Genomic DNA, 17,164 nt, shown 5'->3' with positions numbered 1-17,164 from the left:
GTCACAACTGGTGGGCCAGCCCACCAGGGGAGGGACTATGTTGCACCTGTTGTTCACAAATAGAGATGGACTGGTGGGTGATGTGGAGGTTGGAGGCTGCTTGGGGCACAGTGATCATGACATTATGGAATTCTCGATAATTGGTGAAATAAGGAGGAATATCAATAAGATCTCTACGTTGGACTTCTGGAGGGCAGACTTTGGCCTATTTAAGAGACTTATTCAGAGAATTCCTTGGGAAACAGCCCTTGAAAACAAAGGAGTCCAGGAGAGATGGGCAAGCTTCAAAGCAGAGATCTTGAGGGCGCAAGAACAGACTGTCCCTGTGTGCCGAAAGATGAGTCGACGAGGCAAACGGCCAGTCTGGATGAGCGATGGGGTTTTGAAAGAACTTAGAAATAAAAAAAAGATGTATCATCTTTTTAAGGAGGGACTGATTTCTCAGGAAGTATTTAAGGGAGCTGCTAGGGCATGTAGAAAAAAATTAGGGAGGCCAAAGCTCAGTTTGAACTTAACTTGGCAACTTCTGTTAAAAATAATAATAAAAAAAGTTTTTACAAATATATTAATAGTAAAAGGAAGGGTATAACCAACCTCTGTTCCTTATTGGATGAGGCAGGCAACCTAGTAACTAAAGATGAGGAAAAGGCAGAAATGCTTAATGCCTTCTTCGCCTCAGTCTTTAGTGGTAAGACAGTTTGTCCTCCAGACAACTGTCCTCAGGGGTTGGTAGGTGGTGCCAGGGAGCAGAATGATCCTCTTGTTATCTGAGAAGAGGCAGTCAGAGAACTGCTGGGACACCTGGATATTTATAAATCAATGGGACCAGATGGGATCCACCCTAGGGTGATGAGGGAGCTGGCAGATGAGCTTGTGAAGCCGCTCTCCATCATTTATCAAGAGTCGTGGCTCACTGGCGAGGTTCTAGATGATTGGAAACTGGCCAATGTGACACCCGTTTATAAAAAAGGTAGGAAGGAGGATCCTGGTAATTACAGGCCAGTTAGCCTGACCTCGGTACCAGGTAAGATAATGGAACAGTTCATACTGAGTGCTATCACACAGCACTTACAGGATGGCCAGGGTATCAGACCCAGTCAGCATGGGTTTACGAAGGGTAGGTCATGTCTGACCAACCTGGTCTCCTTCTATGACCAGGTGACCTGTCTGGTGGATGCAGGAGAGGCTGTGGATGTTGTCTATTTAGACTTCAGCAAGGCCTTTGATACTGTCTCCCACAGAATACTCCTGGAGAAGCTGGCAGCCCACAGCTTGGACAGGAGCACTCTTCGCTGGGTTAGGAACTGGATGGATGGCCGGGCCCAGAGAGTGGTGGTGAACGGTGCTGCATCCAGCTGGCGGCCAGTCACCAGTGGTGTCCCTCAGGGATCTGTGCTGGGACCAGATCTATTTAATATTTTTATAGACTACATGGATGAGGGCTTGAGTCCTTCATTAGTAAATTTGCAGACAACACTAAGCTGGGAGCTTGTGTTGATCTGTTGGACGGAAGGAGGGCTCTGCAGAGAGACTTAGATCGGTTGGATGGATGGACAGATTCCAACAGCATGAAGTTTAATAAGTCTAAGTGCTGAGTTCTACATTTTGGCCACAAAAATCCCCTACAACGTTACAAGCTGGGGACAGTGTGGCTGGACAGTATTCAGGCAAAAAGGGACCTGGGGGTGCTGGTTGACAGCCGGTTGAATATGAGTCAGCAATGTGCCTTGGTGGCCAAGAAGGCCAATGGCATCCTGGCCTGCATTAGGAATTGTGCGACCAGCAGGAGCAGGGAGGTCATTCTTCCCCTGTACTTGGTACTGGTGAGACCGCATCTTGAGTACTGTGTCCAGTTCTGGGCCCCTCAGTTTAAGAAGGATGTTGAGATGCTTGAGCACATCCAGAGGAGAGCAACAAGGCTGGTGAGGGGCTTGGAATGCAAGCCCTATGAGCAACGTTTGAAGGAACTAGGGTTGTTTAGCCTGGAGAAGAGGAGGCTTAGAGGTGACCTTATTGCTCTTTACAACTTCCTCAAGGGAGGCTGTAGACAGGTGGGGGTTGGTCTCTTTCACCAGGCAGTAACTGACAGAACAAGAAGACACAGTCTCAAGCTACGTCAGGGAAGGTATAGGTTGGATATTAGGAAAAAAAAATTCACCAAAAGAATAATAAAGTACTGGAATTGTCTTCCCAGGGAGGTGGTAGAATCACCATCTCTGGATGTGTTTAAAAAAAGACTGGACATGGCACTTGGTGCTATAGTCTAGTTGAGGTATTAGGGCATAGGTTGGACTTGATGATCTTAGTGGTCTCTTCCAACCTCATTATTCTGTGATTCTGTGATTCTATGATCTAATGATGGACAACATCAGTGTTTTTATGATCAATTAAATTGCATGCCATCCAAATATTACTGAACTTCTAAAAGTATGCATTTTACTTATTACTGAACTTCACTGTGCATTTTACTTCTGCTTATTTTTTACTGTGTCTTATTCTGTTTTACTTCATTTCAAAGCAAATCCAGTCTTTGTACCACTATTAATACTGTCTATTCTCGCATTTTTCTCTGGGGACAGAAAAAACCCCATGTTGTCTGCTCTGTCCTATCATATTGGGAGTCAGTGCTGTGAGTGAAAGCTTGCTTTGTATTTTTAAAGTCATGAGTGAGACACTTAATTGTCAGTGTGTATTTATTTGCTTTAAATATACAAAAGCTTACTCTTAAAAAAAAAAAGTTTGCAGATTTTAGTGCTGTTTTCCTTTTCTGATGTGAATGTAGTATGTCCAATTGAACCTTACACCTGGGTCAAGCCTGGGGGTTTGCAGGGTACATGATCCCATAAGCTTCTTCCCATACCCTTTATTTTCAAGCATGAGAAGGCACTGTGCTGTGATGCCCATTTGAAACCATATTAATCCCAGAGTAATAAATTGCTAGGCCTTATTTAACTTAACTCTAGGCATTCATCTCTTCATTGGGCAAGTTTATTTTAAAAAATGCATGTAGGCAAGGATTAGGAATTTTTTATTTATGTCGTTACTGGACTTTGAACAGTGCTGTCTAGATAAATGTCAGGGTCTGCTTCTTTTAGATACAGAAGTTTCTATAATATGAGAAAAAGTCATTTACCAGCTCGTGTTTGTCACTTGAACATTTTGCCAGCAACACCCCTGTTGGAACTCTAGTTTGGGAACTCTTGATCACCCCTCTATCATCGAACAAAAATTCTACAACACCGTTGATTCCCACACCCATAAAGAAATCCAAAGTCCACAATCTTCTGTGGGCGAAACACAAAGGGTTGGAATCTCTGTGCAATCCACATCTGTGTGTCTTCTTCTTTGCTTGTGGAGTGGTCAGCGTTTTCTTGCACTTGATAAGAGATCCACATTCTTCACTGAAATCCACCTGGACTCTGCACCTGTTAAAACACAAGCAAACCCATGTCCCCATAGGGACTGGAGGATTTTCTCAAAATCCTGGAAGTGAAGAATGGGCCCTGATATGAAAAATAAAATGTTGATCAGTTCTGTTTTGCAAAATTGCATAGAGACATGTAAGATAACGACATAAGTTGCTATTACTAACACTCTTTGGTTATGAGCATGAGGAAACATCAGAGCAAAACAATGCATGCAGTAAAGAATAAACTAACAGCAATTAGGAATCAATCAGATAACACACATAATCAAGAATACATGTGAAATTATATAATTACTAAGTGCTACAACACTGAACTGTCATCCCACAGTCTACAGCAGCTGATAAACCTCAAATCAGTAGGGAATTGGAAAATCATGTCCAGATAACGATTCTCCAAGCTCACTTTAAAAGTAGGTTCAGCTGTCATATATAGAGGGTAAAATTGCCAAGCCAAAAAGACTTGAATACTTTTTGATGCAGAAAACATCTGGGTTTATTGTCAATCATCCTATCCCAGTAGAGCTAGAGCTTGGCCAGAGCCCAAACTCTAATTGGTGGGTGTCACTTAACACATTTTAAAACAAGGCTCTTAAAAATAGCAGTTATGAGTAAAAAACCTTAGGGTTAAAACCCAATCAAATTATCAAGTAATTTAATCCCTCTGAAGTTTCCTTCAGGATAGAGGTTCTTTGAACACAGCAAACCTCTTCTTCAAAGATCTGAAAGTGGTCACAGGCAGGATTATGAGCCTGGATCTGGACACTGAGAGTGTGAAGGTGGAGGAAGTGCAACTGAATGAGAGACTGATTGCCTAGTACAAAACTGAAACCCAAAGAAGTTAATGTTACAGCTGGACTCTCTGCTGGAGTACTTCTGTAATAATAAATGAAGAAACCCACGAGACTAGCAGTCTGGATAAAGAAAATGTACAAGCTGTTAGAAAACAAAAGGCAGGATCCTGAAGAGACACGTGTCTTGTAGGTGATCACACAGATGGCAAAACATATGAAAACCGGCTGTAAATATCACAACAATATCTTAATAATAATTCTTATCACAAAAATCAGTGAATTCACATTATATAATCAATATATTAGCAGCAAGTGTTCGAAGGGGTTAAGACAACCTTTTTTTACGCATTCATGTAATATTAACAACAATCACTATTTATTGGTATTACCTATAGAAAACAGAAATAACAAAGGTTACAAGCTCACTACCATCAATCCCCAAACGTCAAATCATTGGGGAACCAGCTGATGACCTTACAGATAAGATCTGATTGAAGTTTCCCAAATGTTCTGTCTTCAGAGAAATTTTGGGTAGTTGAATCATTACTAATACTTGTATCTTTACGCAGTGGTTTCACTCGCTGGGAAACACTTTTCACAGTAAAATATTTCCATCTATGTCATATTTGGAATAGCACTGATTCGCATAGTGTCTCCCTTTTCTGCATCTTGGGCAATGATTTGGTGCTGTCGCATTTCCCGCAGACTCTAGGCAATATTCTGTTATATGTCCAAATTTCCCACACTTGAAACATGGCCTTTTGGCGAGTTCTGCTGCTATTATTTCTGTGGAATTATCTTGTTGAGGAGTTACATGGAGAGCTGCAAAGGTTCTTCAAAGTCTTTCATCCTGCGCTTGAAGGAGTTTCCTGACCTGTTCTCCCCATACGCCTGCTTGGATTGCTGTGATGTGCTGAGGTGTGCCCACCTTACTGCATGCCTCTATCATTTCAGTCATGGTTGGTTGACCAGGCATGGCACTAATTATATGTTTGCACTCTGCATTGGCATTTGCAAAAGCGAGGCTTCAAAGCAGATGTGGCTTCGCCACTTCATTACTTACTTGTCTGTCCACTGCTTGCGTGAGACGATCGATGAATGAAGTGAAGGGTTCAGAAAGACCTTGCTTTATTTCTGTGTAAATGTCTTCTGGAGTTCCAACTGGTTGAATTTGCAAAATTGCCTTTCGTGCCATCTCTTTAATGTCCGCAATCTCGTCTCGAGGCAACTCAGCTGACTGATCTTCAGGTTTGTCATGAGGTTCATCTCCTGCTGATTGAGCCAGTGTGAGAGCTGTATGCGGCCCTCCTGCATAACTATGTCTCAGTTGAAGGAGAGCCCTTCGCCATCTTGCATCCCACAGCAGGAGTTGTGAATCTGTAAAAATTGTCGAGGCAATGTACCTACAGTCAAAAGGTACCAAGTCATAATTGTTGAATGTGCCTCTCAAAAGCTGTTTGAAGTATGGGGATCCCAAACCATTATTTTTCACTGCTTCCATCAAATCTTTGACCACGTCATGATCCAGAGGTTCTCATCTAGGATCTTCATTTTGTCTCACGTATCTCACTGGAAATGCGATGCTATCTGTGTCTGCTATATCAAAGTCTCTTTCTTTCAGTGCTTTCTTCCTGATGTCTGCCCAGTTCATTGAACTGGACGTATCTCTTGAGACATTTCTGTTTATTGGAACCAAATCCATGCCCGTATTCTGTGGATTTGTAGTCTGCCAGGATGCACCTTCTTCTGGCCTGAAGGTTGCATGCATTCCATGCACGCTGAATCGTTAAAACCAAAAATCATGGACAAAGACACTCTAACTAATTAAAGTTAGAAAGTGGTATGCTTATTACACCAGTGGGTGGCACCATGGGGATCATCCCCAAAATGAGTGACTGCACTGCACAAGGATTTTTGCCTGCTATTTATTTCCCAAAATAATGCATATGCATAACCCCAGCACCTCCCGTCCCCTCTTTGTATTAAAATGAGGTTATTAGTCCTTCACGCATGTGCAATTCTTCTCTTGAATTGGGTTGGTGGTCTCGAATTGGGTCAGTGGTCCCAGGGATGAAGTCAGGAAAGTCTTCATCAGGTCTCTGTGATCCTCTGGCACAATCTAAGGCCCCCTGCTTAAACGCGGATGAAAAAACAAAACCCCACAATTCCTATAAAGATTTGTATGGACGGTATGTTTATTACAGCACTGGAAGCATGTGGGGAATCGTTCCCCTTCAAAGGACATGCGTGCCCCTGAGGACTCTCGATCCTTTTTATATTACCTTTAACTAATTTACATATGCATAGATTTTCACAATAGGTTTGTGTCCTGGTTTTGGACAAATTAGGGGAAAACACCTCCAAAGGAGCCCCCTATAGGAAACCAAACCCTCCGCAACCTCCCCCCCACCACCGGGTTCGGGAGGAATTCCTTCAGAGGGGAAGTGGAAAAAACTTGTTTATTAAGGCACAACAAAAAACACTCCCCAGCACAAGAGAAATAGCCCAAGATGACCACAGATGTTTTCACCAGTCCAAGGGGTTGAGCTGTATCTCTCTTCGCCGCAGAGGGTACGCAGCTTCTTTCGCAGACCCCGGGGGAGCTCCTGCCCGGAGTAGGTCCGATGTCTTGGGGGGGGGGGGGGGGGAAAGGGAACAACGGAAACCGGGAAAAAGGAAAAAAAAAATGGCAAAAAAGCAAGCCAGCGAAAAGCAGAGAAAAAAGAGAGGAAAGCAGAGCCAGCAAAGCATGCAGCCAGCAGCAAGCAAAAGCAGCAAGCAAGCTAAGCAGCAAGCCAGCTGGGGGGGGGAAGGAAGACAAAACAAACTGAGGACAGGGAACAGAAACCACGATTGGGATAATGAGCATGAAAATGTCCTGTCCCCACGACAGTTTGTGTCATGGTTTGACACTGGTGGAATGCCAGCGCCCCCATGAAAATACACCTTCCCAAATAAATGCTGTGAGATGTTATCAGGAACAGAGCAGAGCAGGCCCAAGCTTAATAACAAAGGTAAAAAACTTTATTAAAGTACTACTACTATAGAAGACACACACACTAAATCCAGGATGAGGACCCTCTAAAACACCCCTCCTCCTCCTAATTTCTAAAACAACCACCATGAAATATTACCTGGGATTCCTGATCAAATTACCACCCTTCAGATAATCAATACTCAGTCTATCAAGGGAGAGAGGAGTCTCTCTTGCGCCATAGACCACCCCCCCACCACCCTAGGAAACACAGTTGCCACCTCCTGTGTTTCCATGTCACACATGGCAACCGCCCGGAGAAAATCTGCCAGTGTGACACTCTCCTTTCTATGTCACAGTGCTCTCACCACTGTGCATGGACAGACTGCCCATAGGGCTCCTTTAAGGATGCTTTGCCATGGACTGAAAGAGACAACAGTTCAGCTTCTCATCTTGGGACTACAGTCCCCCCCATTTTCCCCTGGGGCCAAGGGTCTAGGAACAGAGATCATCTTATTCCTGAAGACAGAGGGCATCACCATTCCCTCCTCAGCTTTCCTCTGTTCTTGTCATTCCTTCGCTGGTGGTTGCTGAAGCAGGTCTCCTTGGGTCACCACTGCATCCCCCTAAAATGCAGTCTCTATTGCAGGAGAATTTGGTTCAGTCTATGGCTAACAAGAAAAGTCCAGCTAAAAGCTACTCCATCATCTCCTCCTACCTAAAAATTTCTTCTTCTGACATCTCAGGTCCCGGACTGTCTCTCTTCCACTACAAATCGAGGAGGAGTAATATTTTACAAAGCCCTCATTTCCCGGAAAGGGTTAAACGTTCAGACTCCCTGGATGGCTGAAATCTCTGCCCTGCACTCTCGACTCCCACACTGGGCATCTTCCCCCCCACTTTCTCCTTCTCCTCTGCCAGTAAACGGCAAATTTCCAGGTGCCATCAGGCTCTCTGTCTCTTTCCCTCTGGTGGGGGGACAAAGGCATCTCCACTTCTTTCCACCCTTCCGTATGCAGGAGCTGGCTCAGTTCCAGAACTTCAGCTCTCTCGGCCTGCCTGGACAAGGCCGCATGGCTTCCCCTCCCCCACCCAGCCCATGGCTGGGCAGGGGAGAGTCTGCACTCTCTAACGACCGGAACCAAAGAGAGAGTTCCCCTGGGAGTTCTTGCTTTTAACCCCCTGTGTTCTCAGAGGCGTGTCCATACTTTCAGTAGTCACTCCAGGTGCCAATATCCAAACCTGACCACTGATTGGTTTGACCCAACTTCCTAAAAAAAAAAATTCACTTCCATGTCAAACCACGACACTTTGTGCATATTCATTCTGCTGATTTCGCATTACACCTACAGCTAGTTACACTTGTACTCAGTTTTTGTCAGAAAGTACAGAAAGAACTCCTGGGTCACTCTGCCCTGTTTCAAGGTCCAAGGAGTCTTTCTCATCTCTTATCTCTTCAGCTTGGAAATTCGCATTCGTCCTCTTCAGCTGGGGCAGTTTTATTAGTGTTGCAAAGTTACCAGACTAAACAGCATATTTTACTTATGCTAGCAAGCTCAAAGCGGCACATTTCACCTAAATCCTAATGGATTCCTACCCTGTTAAATTTTTACTCTCTGTCATTGCTTTATAATGGACTGACATAAGAGTCCAGGTGCTGGGCATTGTTTTACTGGTTTCAGTGTGTTCCTATAATGGTTTACTTGCTCCACTTCCTTCTACAAATAAGCTCATAGTATAGCAATTAGCTTTAGCTTAAGCATCTAATAATCATTAACCTATCATTGGTGCATCTAACTTCAATATGAACTGGTTCTAACCCTCAGCTAAAATCTTAACCCTTTAAAATCATGATTCAACCCCTCCCCCTCCTGTTTGAGGCATGGGGAGGGACATTTGTGGTCGTGCACACAGGAGAAATGAGGGTGCAATGGCTGAACCCGGCATCGGTGGCACTGCAGATGGCATGAATGTAGACATGTAGGGAGTATTTAGAGGATGCAGAAAGGGTGTTGCCATCTTTCCCTGGAAAGGAGTTTTGAGGAAAGTGTGCACCATATTGTGGTAGGAATTCCTGAGCACATTCCCTGAGCTGGAGGAAGAGCTGCCATATAAAGTCTTTTGAAAATGGGAAAAGGTGTGGGTGAGTCATGGAGCTGGACTGTTGCCCTGGAAACCAAGCTGTTGGGGCAGGCATATGAAGTACTAGAGTGCTGCCTGTTGTGGTACAAAAGCCGTGTGGGGCCTGTGATGGAACATGAATGTCTTGTGAGGCTGTGATGGCTATAATATTTTCGCTGCTGATATTTTGAGCTCGTGGGTTTTGTGCTCCTAAATTACTCATGGCTTGAGCTCTGTTCTCCTGACTAGTCTTTGGAATGTGTGCTGCAGCTGTTGTGTCTTGTCCCGCCATTTCCCATTTATCTGGAAATATATTCATTGTATTTTGTTCACCTGAGAAGGGGACTGGAAAAGATGCTTTGAGGGCTTGGCCTGACTGTGTTTCAAGCAGAGTTTCTGAGACTATGGTATTTAGTCTGTAGTGTGGTTGAACTTGCTGCAGTGGTACTGTTGTTCCACTTGGTGGCGGTGTTGCTACATAGTTTGGTTGCGAGGACCCTGATCCGGGTCCAGGCTCCGTTCCGTGGATTGCAGAGGGATCGGTTGTTGCAGCTGCAGTCACCGCTGGTGCTGGTGCTGGTGCTGCTGAGCCCTGCCAGGGCTGTGTTCGGGCTGCAGCAGGCAGTCCCGAATCTGCAGTAGGCAGTGCCGAGTTCAGGGGCACAGCCATAGCTGTAGGTTCTGGCAGCCCCCGTGGCGCGGCTGCCGCTTGGATGAAGGAAGGAGGGGCCCCGGGCTGACTCGGAGGCTACGCAGTCTGGCGGGAAGGGGGGGCGAGGGCGGGGATTACGTCGGACCCACTCGATCCAGGTCCCGCCCATTGTAGCGTGGGTTGGGGCTCGGAAGCGAATGGGGGTGGAACAAAGCTGACGTCAGCCGGCCCCGAGCCAGCCCCTGCTGAACGGGGGGGGGGCTGGAAAGACGCCTCTGACGTCATTTTCGGGCCATGGGCAGGGGCAGGAGCTGTGGGTGGACCGCCAAGTGGCAGAGGCGTTGCCACGGAAGCTCCGGAGGCAGGCTTAGCTGCCTGGAATGTCCCTCAAGGTGGGGGGTTGGAGAAACGTGTGTTCCGGACCCCGCCGCTTCCGGGACATGCGCAGTTGTAAAGAATTCGAAAAATGCCATGTTTGCCTGATCCAATGGTCCCAAGAGCAATTTGAATTTTGGAACGGCCCCGAGGTCCCTCCCGGGCTCTGCCTGGGTTGCACTCCCCCGACCGCCCACCTCTCCCGCCCCCCGGGACGACCCCGTGCCCGCATTCACAGGGATAACGCCTTCCTCTTGTGATTCAGGGGGGGCAGTTTCACCCCGGACTGTGGGGGGCGGGCTGTGGAGGCTTGTGACTGCTGGAGGGTCTCTGCAGCTTCTGAGGAAGGGGCCGCGGGCCCCGGCTCTCCCGCCTGTGAGGGAACGCCCTGCAGCCCCCGGGGTGTTTGCAAAGCACCTTTTGCAAGAGGTTTTTGGCATTTTGCCTCATGAATTGCCTCATAAACAACTCTGCAGACTGACAGAAGGCTCGCAGCCTTCTGGTCTTTGCGTGTCACAGAATGATAGAGTTCCGTATTAACATCCTCCCATAGATCTGGGTCAAATAAATCTTTAACTGTAACATTGAGGAATTCCTCCCTCACCCAGGATAACAAAGTTTCCAGCTCCTGTCTAGAGACCTGGACTGGATGCTGCCTCATCATTATTTCTAGACCATTAACAACATCTGTGGCAGCAGCTCTCTGGCCACAGAGAGCAGGCACAGACTTTCCCAGGCATTTTCCCAGGGAAGGCTGTGAGAAGATCAGAGAAAAGAATGAGAAACAATTCTTATTTCCACTTGTTGCACCTGCTGTTGTGCGCATGTGGAATGTGTCATGGAGATTTGTATACCAAATGGTGATTTCTTAATTGGACACTGGATGGTGTTTCGATTGATTGACCAATTAGGTCAAAGCTGTATTGGACTGGCTGTAAGGGTTACTGAGTTTCTTAATAAGTGTAGTATAATATAGGATAAGATGATATAATAAAGCAATTGATCAGCCTTCTGCAATCAAGGAGTCAATGCTAATTATTCCCCGGCTGGGGGCCTGCAGTGACACGACATCTGTCTCTGTTTTCAAGAGTTTATTCCCCATTTTGGCTCCTTGACAGCTTACCTGACCCTAATAGGTCTGTCATCTTCGGGTATCTGTCCATGCTCTGACCAGCAGCTCACGGAAATCTGGCTCCCTTGTACCGGATTTTTCAAGTGTCTGAGACGCCGAGATATTCACCTCCGGAGGAGTTTTTCTGGCTTCTGGCTTTTGTCAAGGAGACTCCTGGCATAATCTCTTCCTGCCAAGTTTGCCCTTTGACACAGGGGCACCAGTTTGTGGAAACCCTCCCCGAGGATCCCCCTGATGGGGAGACCCTTTAAAAGTTCTGTGCCAGTATTGAGAGACGGATGGGACTTCTGTTTTTTTCGGTCTTCAGGTTGTTGTTTATTTTTCTCTTATCAGAAGTTCAGCACGTCGTCTACATCTCAGACTTAGTGTACAAAGAGAAGGCACCAAAAGTCACAAGACACACAGGTTCAAGATCTTTTAAAGCTATTTTGTCCAATTAACTGTTAAAACATACTTTATTTCTACCTTCCTACTGATAACTAATTATTTGTCTGTCCACGCAACATCTGCATTGCGGTTCTTTCTAACCAGTCACTCTGTGCCACCAGCACTGCAGAAAATGGAATAGATGAAGAACAAGAAGGAGATCAGACAATCCCCAAAATCCTCCATCTTGTCTTCTATCCACCTCCATACTAAAAGCCCAAAACTCTAAGTTTTCCACCCTGTAATATTACAGACTTCTAACCAACTACACACCCGTAATCCCAGTGCTATCAATCAATTTTGGAAGGCAGTTCCACGGCCTCAGGTCAAATGCAGTGTTCCCCTGGGGGTCAGTGCCTGTCAGCACAGAAAGTCTAAAATTCTCAGCATCCAGGGTTCCAACAGTCACCCTTTAGTATCATAGGGAAGAAATACCAGGACACCTGAGTGTGGTGCCCAGTGGTGACTTGTGGCTAAAAACTTGTATCTTGAATTATGTGATCATCCCTGCTGAGGGGATGACCTATGTGTAGGGAATATCTCTGGGGTGCTAGCTCATGTCTAGAGAAAACCTTTGTTCAATACTGTTTTCTATTCTGTAAAGTAGATTTTTTTTTTTTTTTGTGTGTGTGGGTGGTGGTGGAGGCACTTAAGTAATATTAATTCCCAAGATACTGAGTGTTTCAACTTTCTGTTGATCTCACTGGGACTTGAAATGGTGCAACACCTCTAGAAAGTAGGCTTTTTATTGATTTGCAGACTAAAATCTGTGTTAACTTTTAAGTGCTTTGAAGTGTTACTTGAATGTGCTTTCAGCTTCTAAATGCAACTACTGGACATGGTAAGTCCATATTAACTTCAGTTCATTAGTGTTGTATACAAAAGCAGATCAGAGAAATGTCACTTAGTAAGACTGAAACTGGGGGTGTTTTTTACCTAGTATAACCCTGTCTCCTCTATGTGGGAAGGTAATGAATGCTTTTTAGTGCATCTTGTAAGAGTTGTTTTTCTTAACAGCTGTACAGGAAAGTGCAGGCCCTGGACTGTAGTTCTTGATCTGTGAGAGTGACTGCTTTCTGCTTGATTGGCCTGCAGAGCAATGTTGTGTGCCCGTGACTTTATAATCCTGAAGGCAGTAATGTTAATGCAGTGGACAGAGCTTGCACAGCACAGACTGTGTCTACTCTTTGTGTAGGACATGCTACTGCATCTTAATTTCCTTCTGGGTTTTGTAGAGCTCCCTACCTCTGAGGAGTAAGACTCAATTTGTTGACCCAAATAATCCAATCCTACAGATGGTAGAGTGCTGGGAATGTAGAAGAGCTTACTGTGATCAGTTCTAGGCACAGGTGGTGCTTTTAGTTTGATGGGAATGATTAATCTGAGGTACTTCAGCCCCTTAAGAGCCAATTTGAAGTGCTGTTCTTGAAAGTCTGTCCTAAACATCCACTTAGTAGTGGGTACATAATGGATTCCTTCAGTTTTTCTTCAATTTTTTTTTTGATTAGAGAAAGATTCACAGTTGTTTTTATGGCTTTTTATTAATTAATTGCTTTGAAAAGTATATGCAATCTCTTTCATATTCCATCCAAAGCAGTTAAGCAATAGAAGCAATAACCATGGGAATATAGAAGACAGAAAATTGATGGACTAAGTCCTTGAAGAGGGGGCAAAACAAAGAAGATAATACCTTTCTTATACAGGATGTTTAATGATGAGACAATCAACCCCCAGTTTTGACTGGTTCTGTGGTGAGAACCTGCCCTAGTGATGAACTTTGCTCATTATAATAATAAAAAACCACACCCCTAGCTCAGGCACCCTCTACTCACAAAAAGACCACTACTCATCAAGCATGTGCCAAGATTTCTTGGGACACTATGCCTTTAAATCAAAGCAGAGAAAGGATAAGCCAATAGAAACTTAAGCAAGTAGTGACTTAAGTAAGATGTGCTAATAGCCTAATGCTGTAACCTTATAAGTAGGCCTTTGTGTGCCTCAGTGTGCTGGTTTTGTGGATCTACAACCAGCACCCCTTTCTGGTCAGAGCTGTAAATAAATCAAATACCTTGACTCTGTGGAGATTGGCTTCTTGCACACCAGGTGAAAGAACCTGGTTCAGGACAACAATGAAGAGGAAGAGATGTCTCCCAACTTGCTTAGATGCATTCGTAGTTCTCTGAATTAAAGTAGAGATTCAGCAGGTATGAGACTTGCACAGTGGTTTCCCACCTATTAAGTCTGCAGCCAAGACTTCACCTCATACCTAGAACACAACAATGTGACCTTGTCTGTTCTAAGTGTGTTTAACAGATGCTGGTGCCTGTGGATGTAACATCAGGTTGTGGAGGTGGAAGAATGAGGATGTGTTTCTAGTTAGGACTCTGTACAGAGGGGAAGGGTAAACTGCATCTACACCTCTTGGATGTCTGCTGTCACATGTATTGCTGGGTGTATTCCAGTATGTCACAAGTTTTGTGATGTTCAGCCCCACTTGGTACAGTGACAGCAGTTGACACGTGGATGTATCTGGCCTAACTCACTCTTTTCCCTTCCTGTTTGAATACTTGTTTAGGCTGTAATTTAGTGGTACTTTAAAGAGGGCTTAAAAAGCTGTAGGGTTTATAACCTGCCTTTATGTTGTTACAGCAAAGAGAAGCATAGATATGGTGGGGTTTAATCTGCATAGAAGAGTTGTTTGTGTTAGAGTACTTATACAGAACAAACCTTTTGCACAATAAATAGAGATGACAGGACATTTTGCAAATTGCAAATTCCTACATACAGAATCTCCTCAAGACTATTTCTAGGGGAAGGAAGCTTAATCTGAATTTGAATCTGAAGATGAGGCTTCAGATTAAGGTTTTTGAAAACAAAATGTATTCTTTTGCTCAATTTAATGGCGTAACTGAATTGTGTTCAAATGTTTAGTTTGGATTGGAAACTTGTAGCTTCCCATGTGCTGGTGTAACATGGTGGTGCTTTGCTCGTAGTATTCTTAGTCTGTTTTTTATGGCTGGGTGAAGTTCTAAAAGTACTAGCTATGAAGTAAGGTGTGCTGGTATGAGAATATTTGAGTAGGGACAGCCTCAAAATTATTTAAAATCCTGATCTGTCTTAGCAGCAAAGTGACTAGTGCTTATACTTGCTTACAGCTAGCCTCTTGACCAGCAAAATGCACTTGATAGCAGCTGAGACAGTATTTTTTCTCACATAGTCACTTATCACATCTTGGCAGATAGCTAGATAGGGTGTGAGCTTGTGGAGGGAACCAGTGTGATGTTCTTTCCTCTGCTGCCCACATACTCATGGTGTGTTCACTTAGAGGCTTGCGAACAAAACTACTCTTGATCCTAAATGGCTTGTAATCTTTGTTTATCTGTAAGAGCTGGGGCCTGCTGAGAATTAAGTTTCTTACTACACATCATCAGTGTATCTGATGGCATCAGAGAAGAAAGGAAGTAGTATGTGTAATTGAAGCTGCTGTTTCAATAGCATCAATGAGATTTGTCTGCACTGCTCCATAGCAGTGTGTGGTCCAAACGTGTGTGTTATGGAGAATGCTATTAGTAGGTAGTTCCTCTTAAAGAAAATTTTAGACATCAAGCAGCAGCACTGCAGAGCCAAACCATCCATTTTCCTTACTCCACTGTATGTCCCTTCTCTTTTTGACAGGTATTCGATCGGTGAGCTTTTACGAGCACATCATCACAGTGGGAACAGGGCAAGGTTCCCTATTGTTTTACGATATCCGAGCCCAGAGGTTCCTGGATGAAAAGCCCCCACATGCCTGCTATGGACAGAAGCAGAAATTAGGAGGAAGTGAAATTTTAAAGTTGACTACTGGGAAAGGTTGGCTGGTGAGTAGCTTGTAGTTGTAGGAAACCCTTTACACAGGAGTTTACACTGGTTCTTTTTGTAGTAATGGAAGCTATTCTATGAAATGCATCCCAGTCAAACAGTGATCATTTAACTAATAACTGTAATCTTGAAAAGCAAGAAATGCTGCAGTATTGCTCTTTATAAAAGCTTTATGAAAGGGTATTGAATGATTGGTTGCTCAAGTAAGTGTAAGGCATACTGACTACTTTTCTTATGCAGTGATTAATAAATGAAGTAGATTTTATATCTTTATATTTTCTAATGTAATCTAACTTCTAGTTTTCAGAACCTCAAACACAAAATTCATTGTCTTCCTTTAAAACTGTGCCACTCTAATGTGGTACTCAAAGCAAGAGAGATTTAATTGTGTGCAATATTAGAAACTGTCCTCTTGAGGTAATGCCATGGCAGGCACTTGAGTTCAATTTCCTGTATGTTATCATAAAGCAGTTAATGACTTTGTCTAACTTTTCTCCATTATCCTTTGTATCACTGTGATATAACTTTAAGAACTAATGAAACTTGATATCTTCCCTACCCTTCATCTCCTCCCTCCAATGTTTGGCCCCAATGTCCCCAGAAAAAGCTTCAGGACAATGTTGTTATTGATCTGTCTGAAGCTTCAGGAGTATTAACAGAGAAGATCCCTTTTTAGGCTCTGGAAACAACCTTCTGCTTTTGTGAAACAAAGTTTTGGGTTTGTTTGGCAGCAGTAATAATCTAAACTTTCCTTTAACAGAATCACGATGAAACCTGGAGAAATTATTTTTCTGACATACATTTCTTCCCAAATGCTGTTTATACCCACTGCTACGACTCATCTGGAATGAAACTCTTTGTGGCAGGAGGCCCCCTTCCATCAGGACTTCATGGGAATTATGCTGGTCTCTGGAGCTAATGATAATTCTTCATAAATGCTGATCTTGACACAGATTTCCACTTTTCTTTACCATTTTAAAAACAAAATTGTGTGATGCCATTGACTTCTGGTTTAAATGCAAGTTATTTTTTGGCAATTTTCTGTTGGTCTCCAACAGTCTTGTACATGTTTTTGAACCATTATTTTGTCTTTAACCTGCTTGGTCTTTTATATGAAGGGGTTTTTAAATCTTTTTTTATTGTATTTACTCCAAATGACTCTTCCCCCACATTTAGGCTGTCTTGGCCATGTGCCTCCCCCTCTTTGCTGTGACATAGAATTCCTTCTTATAGCGTGGTTGCTGCTGGACTTTCTGTGAAAGTCTAGGGGCTGTGTGTGAGAACTGGAGTGAGAACTACTTGTAATTTAAAAATATTAAAAATATTTGTAAGAGATAAAGTAGTAGCTTATCTGTAGAGCCTGGCCCTAGTCTAGGTTAATCTTATTTTTTAAAAGTACAAGTCT

General features: G+C 43.9%; 1 protein-coding gene across 2 annotated transcripts in view; it reads left to right on the top strand.

Annotated features, from left to right (window-relative positions):
- The window catches only part of LOC128783015 (DDB1- and CUL4-associated factor 12-like), a 116,897-nt gene extending 100,124 nt beyond the window's left edge, over positions 1–16,773 (top strand). For both annotated transcript variants that reach the window (XM_053933589.1, XM_053933590.1), the window contains 2 exons: positions 15,574–15,758; positions 16,520–16,773. In XM_053933589.1, coding sequence (XP_053789564.1) covers positions 15,574–15,758; positions 16,520–16,678 — 344 coding nt within the window. In that variant the 3' untranslated portion in view covers positions 16,679–16,773. The remainder of the gene's footprint in view (positions 1–15,573; positions 15,759–16,519) is intronic.
- Positions 16,774–17,164: the final 391 nt, after the last annotated feature.

Source organism: Vidua chalybeata (genome assembly GCF_026979565.1).
Source record: "Vidua chalybeata isolate OUT-0048 chromosome W unlocalized genomic scaffold, bVidCha1 merged haplotype SUPER_W_unloc_7, whole genome shotgun sequence".
NCBI lineage: Eukaryota > Metazoa > Chordata > Aves > Passeriformes > Viduidae > Vidua > Vidua chalybeata.
The sequence above is the reverse complement of the archived record's forward strand: the minus strand, read 5'-3'. Positions and strand labels throughout refer to the sequence as shown.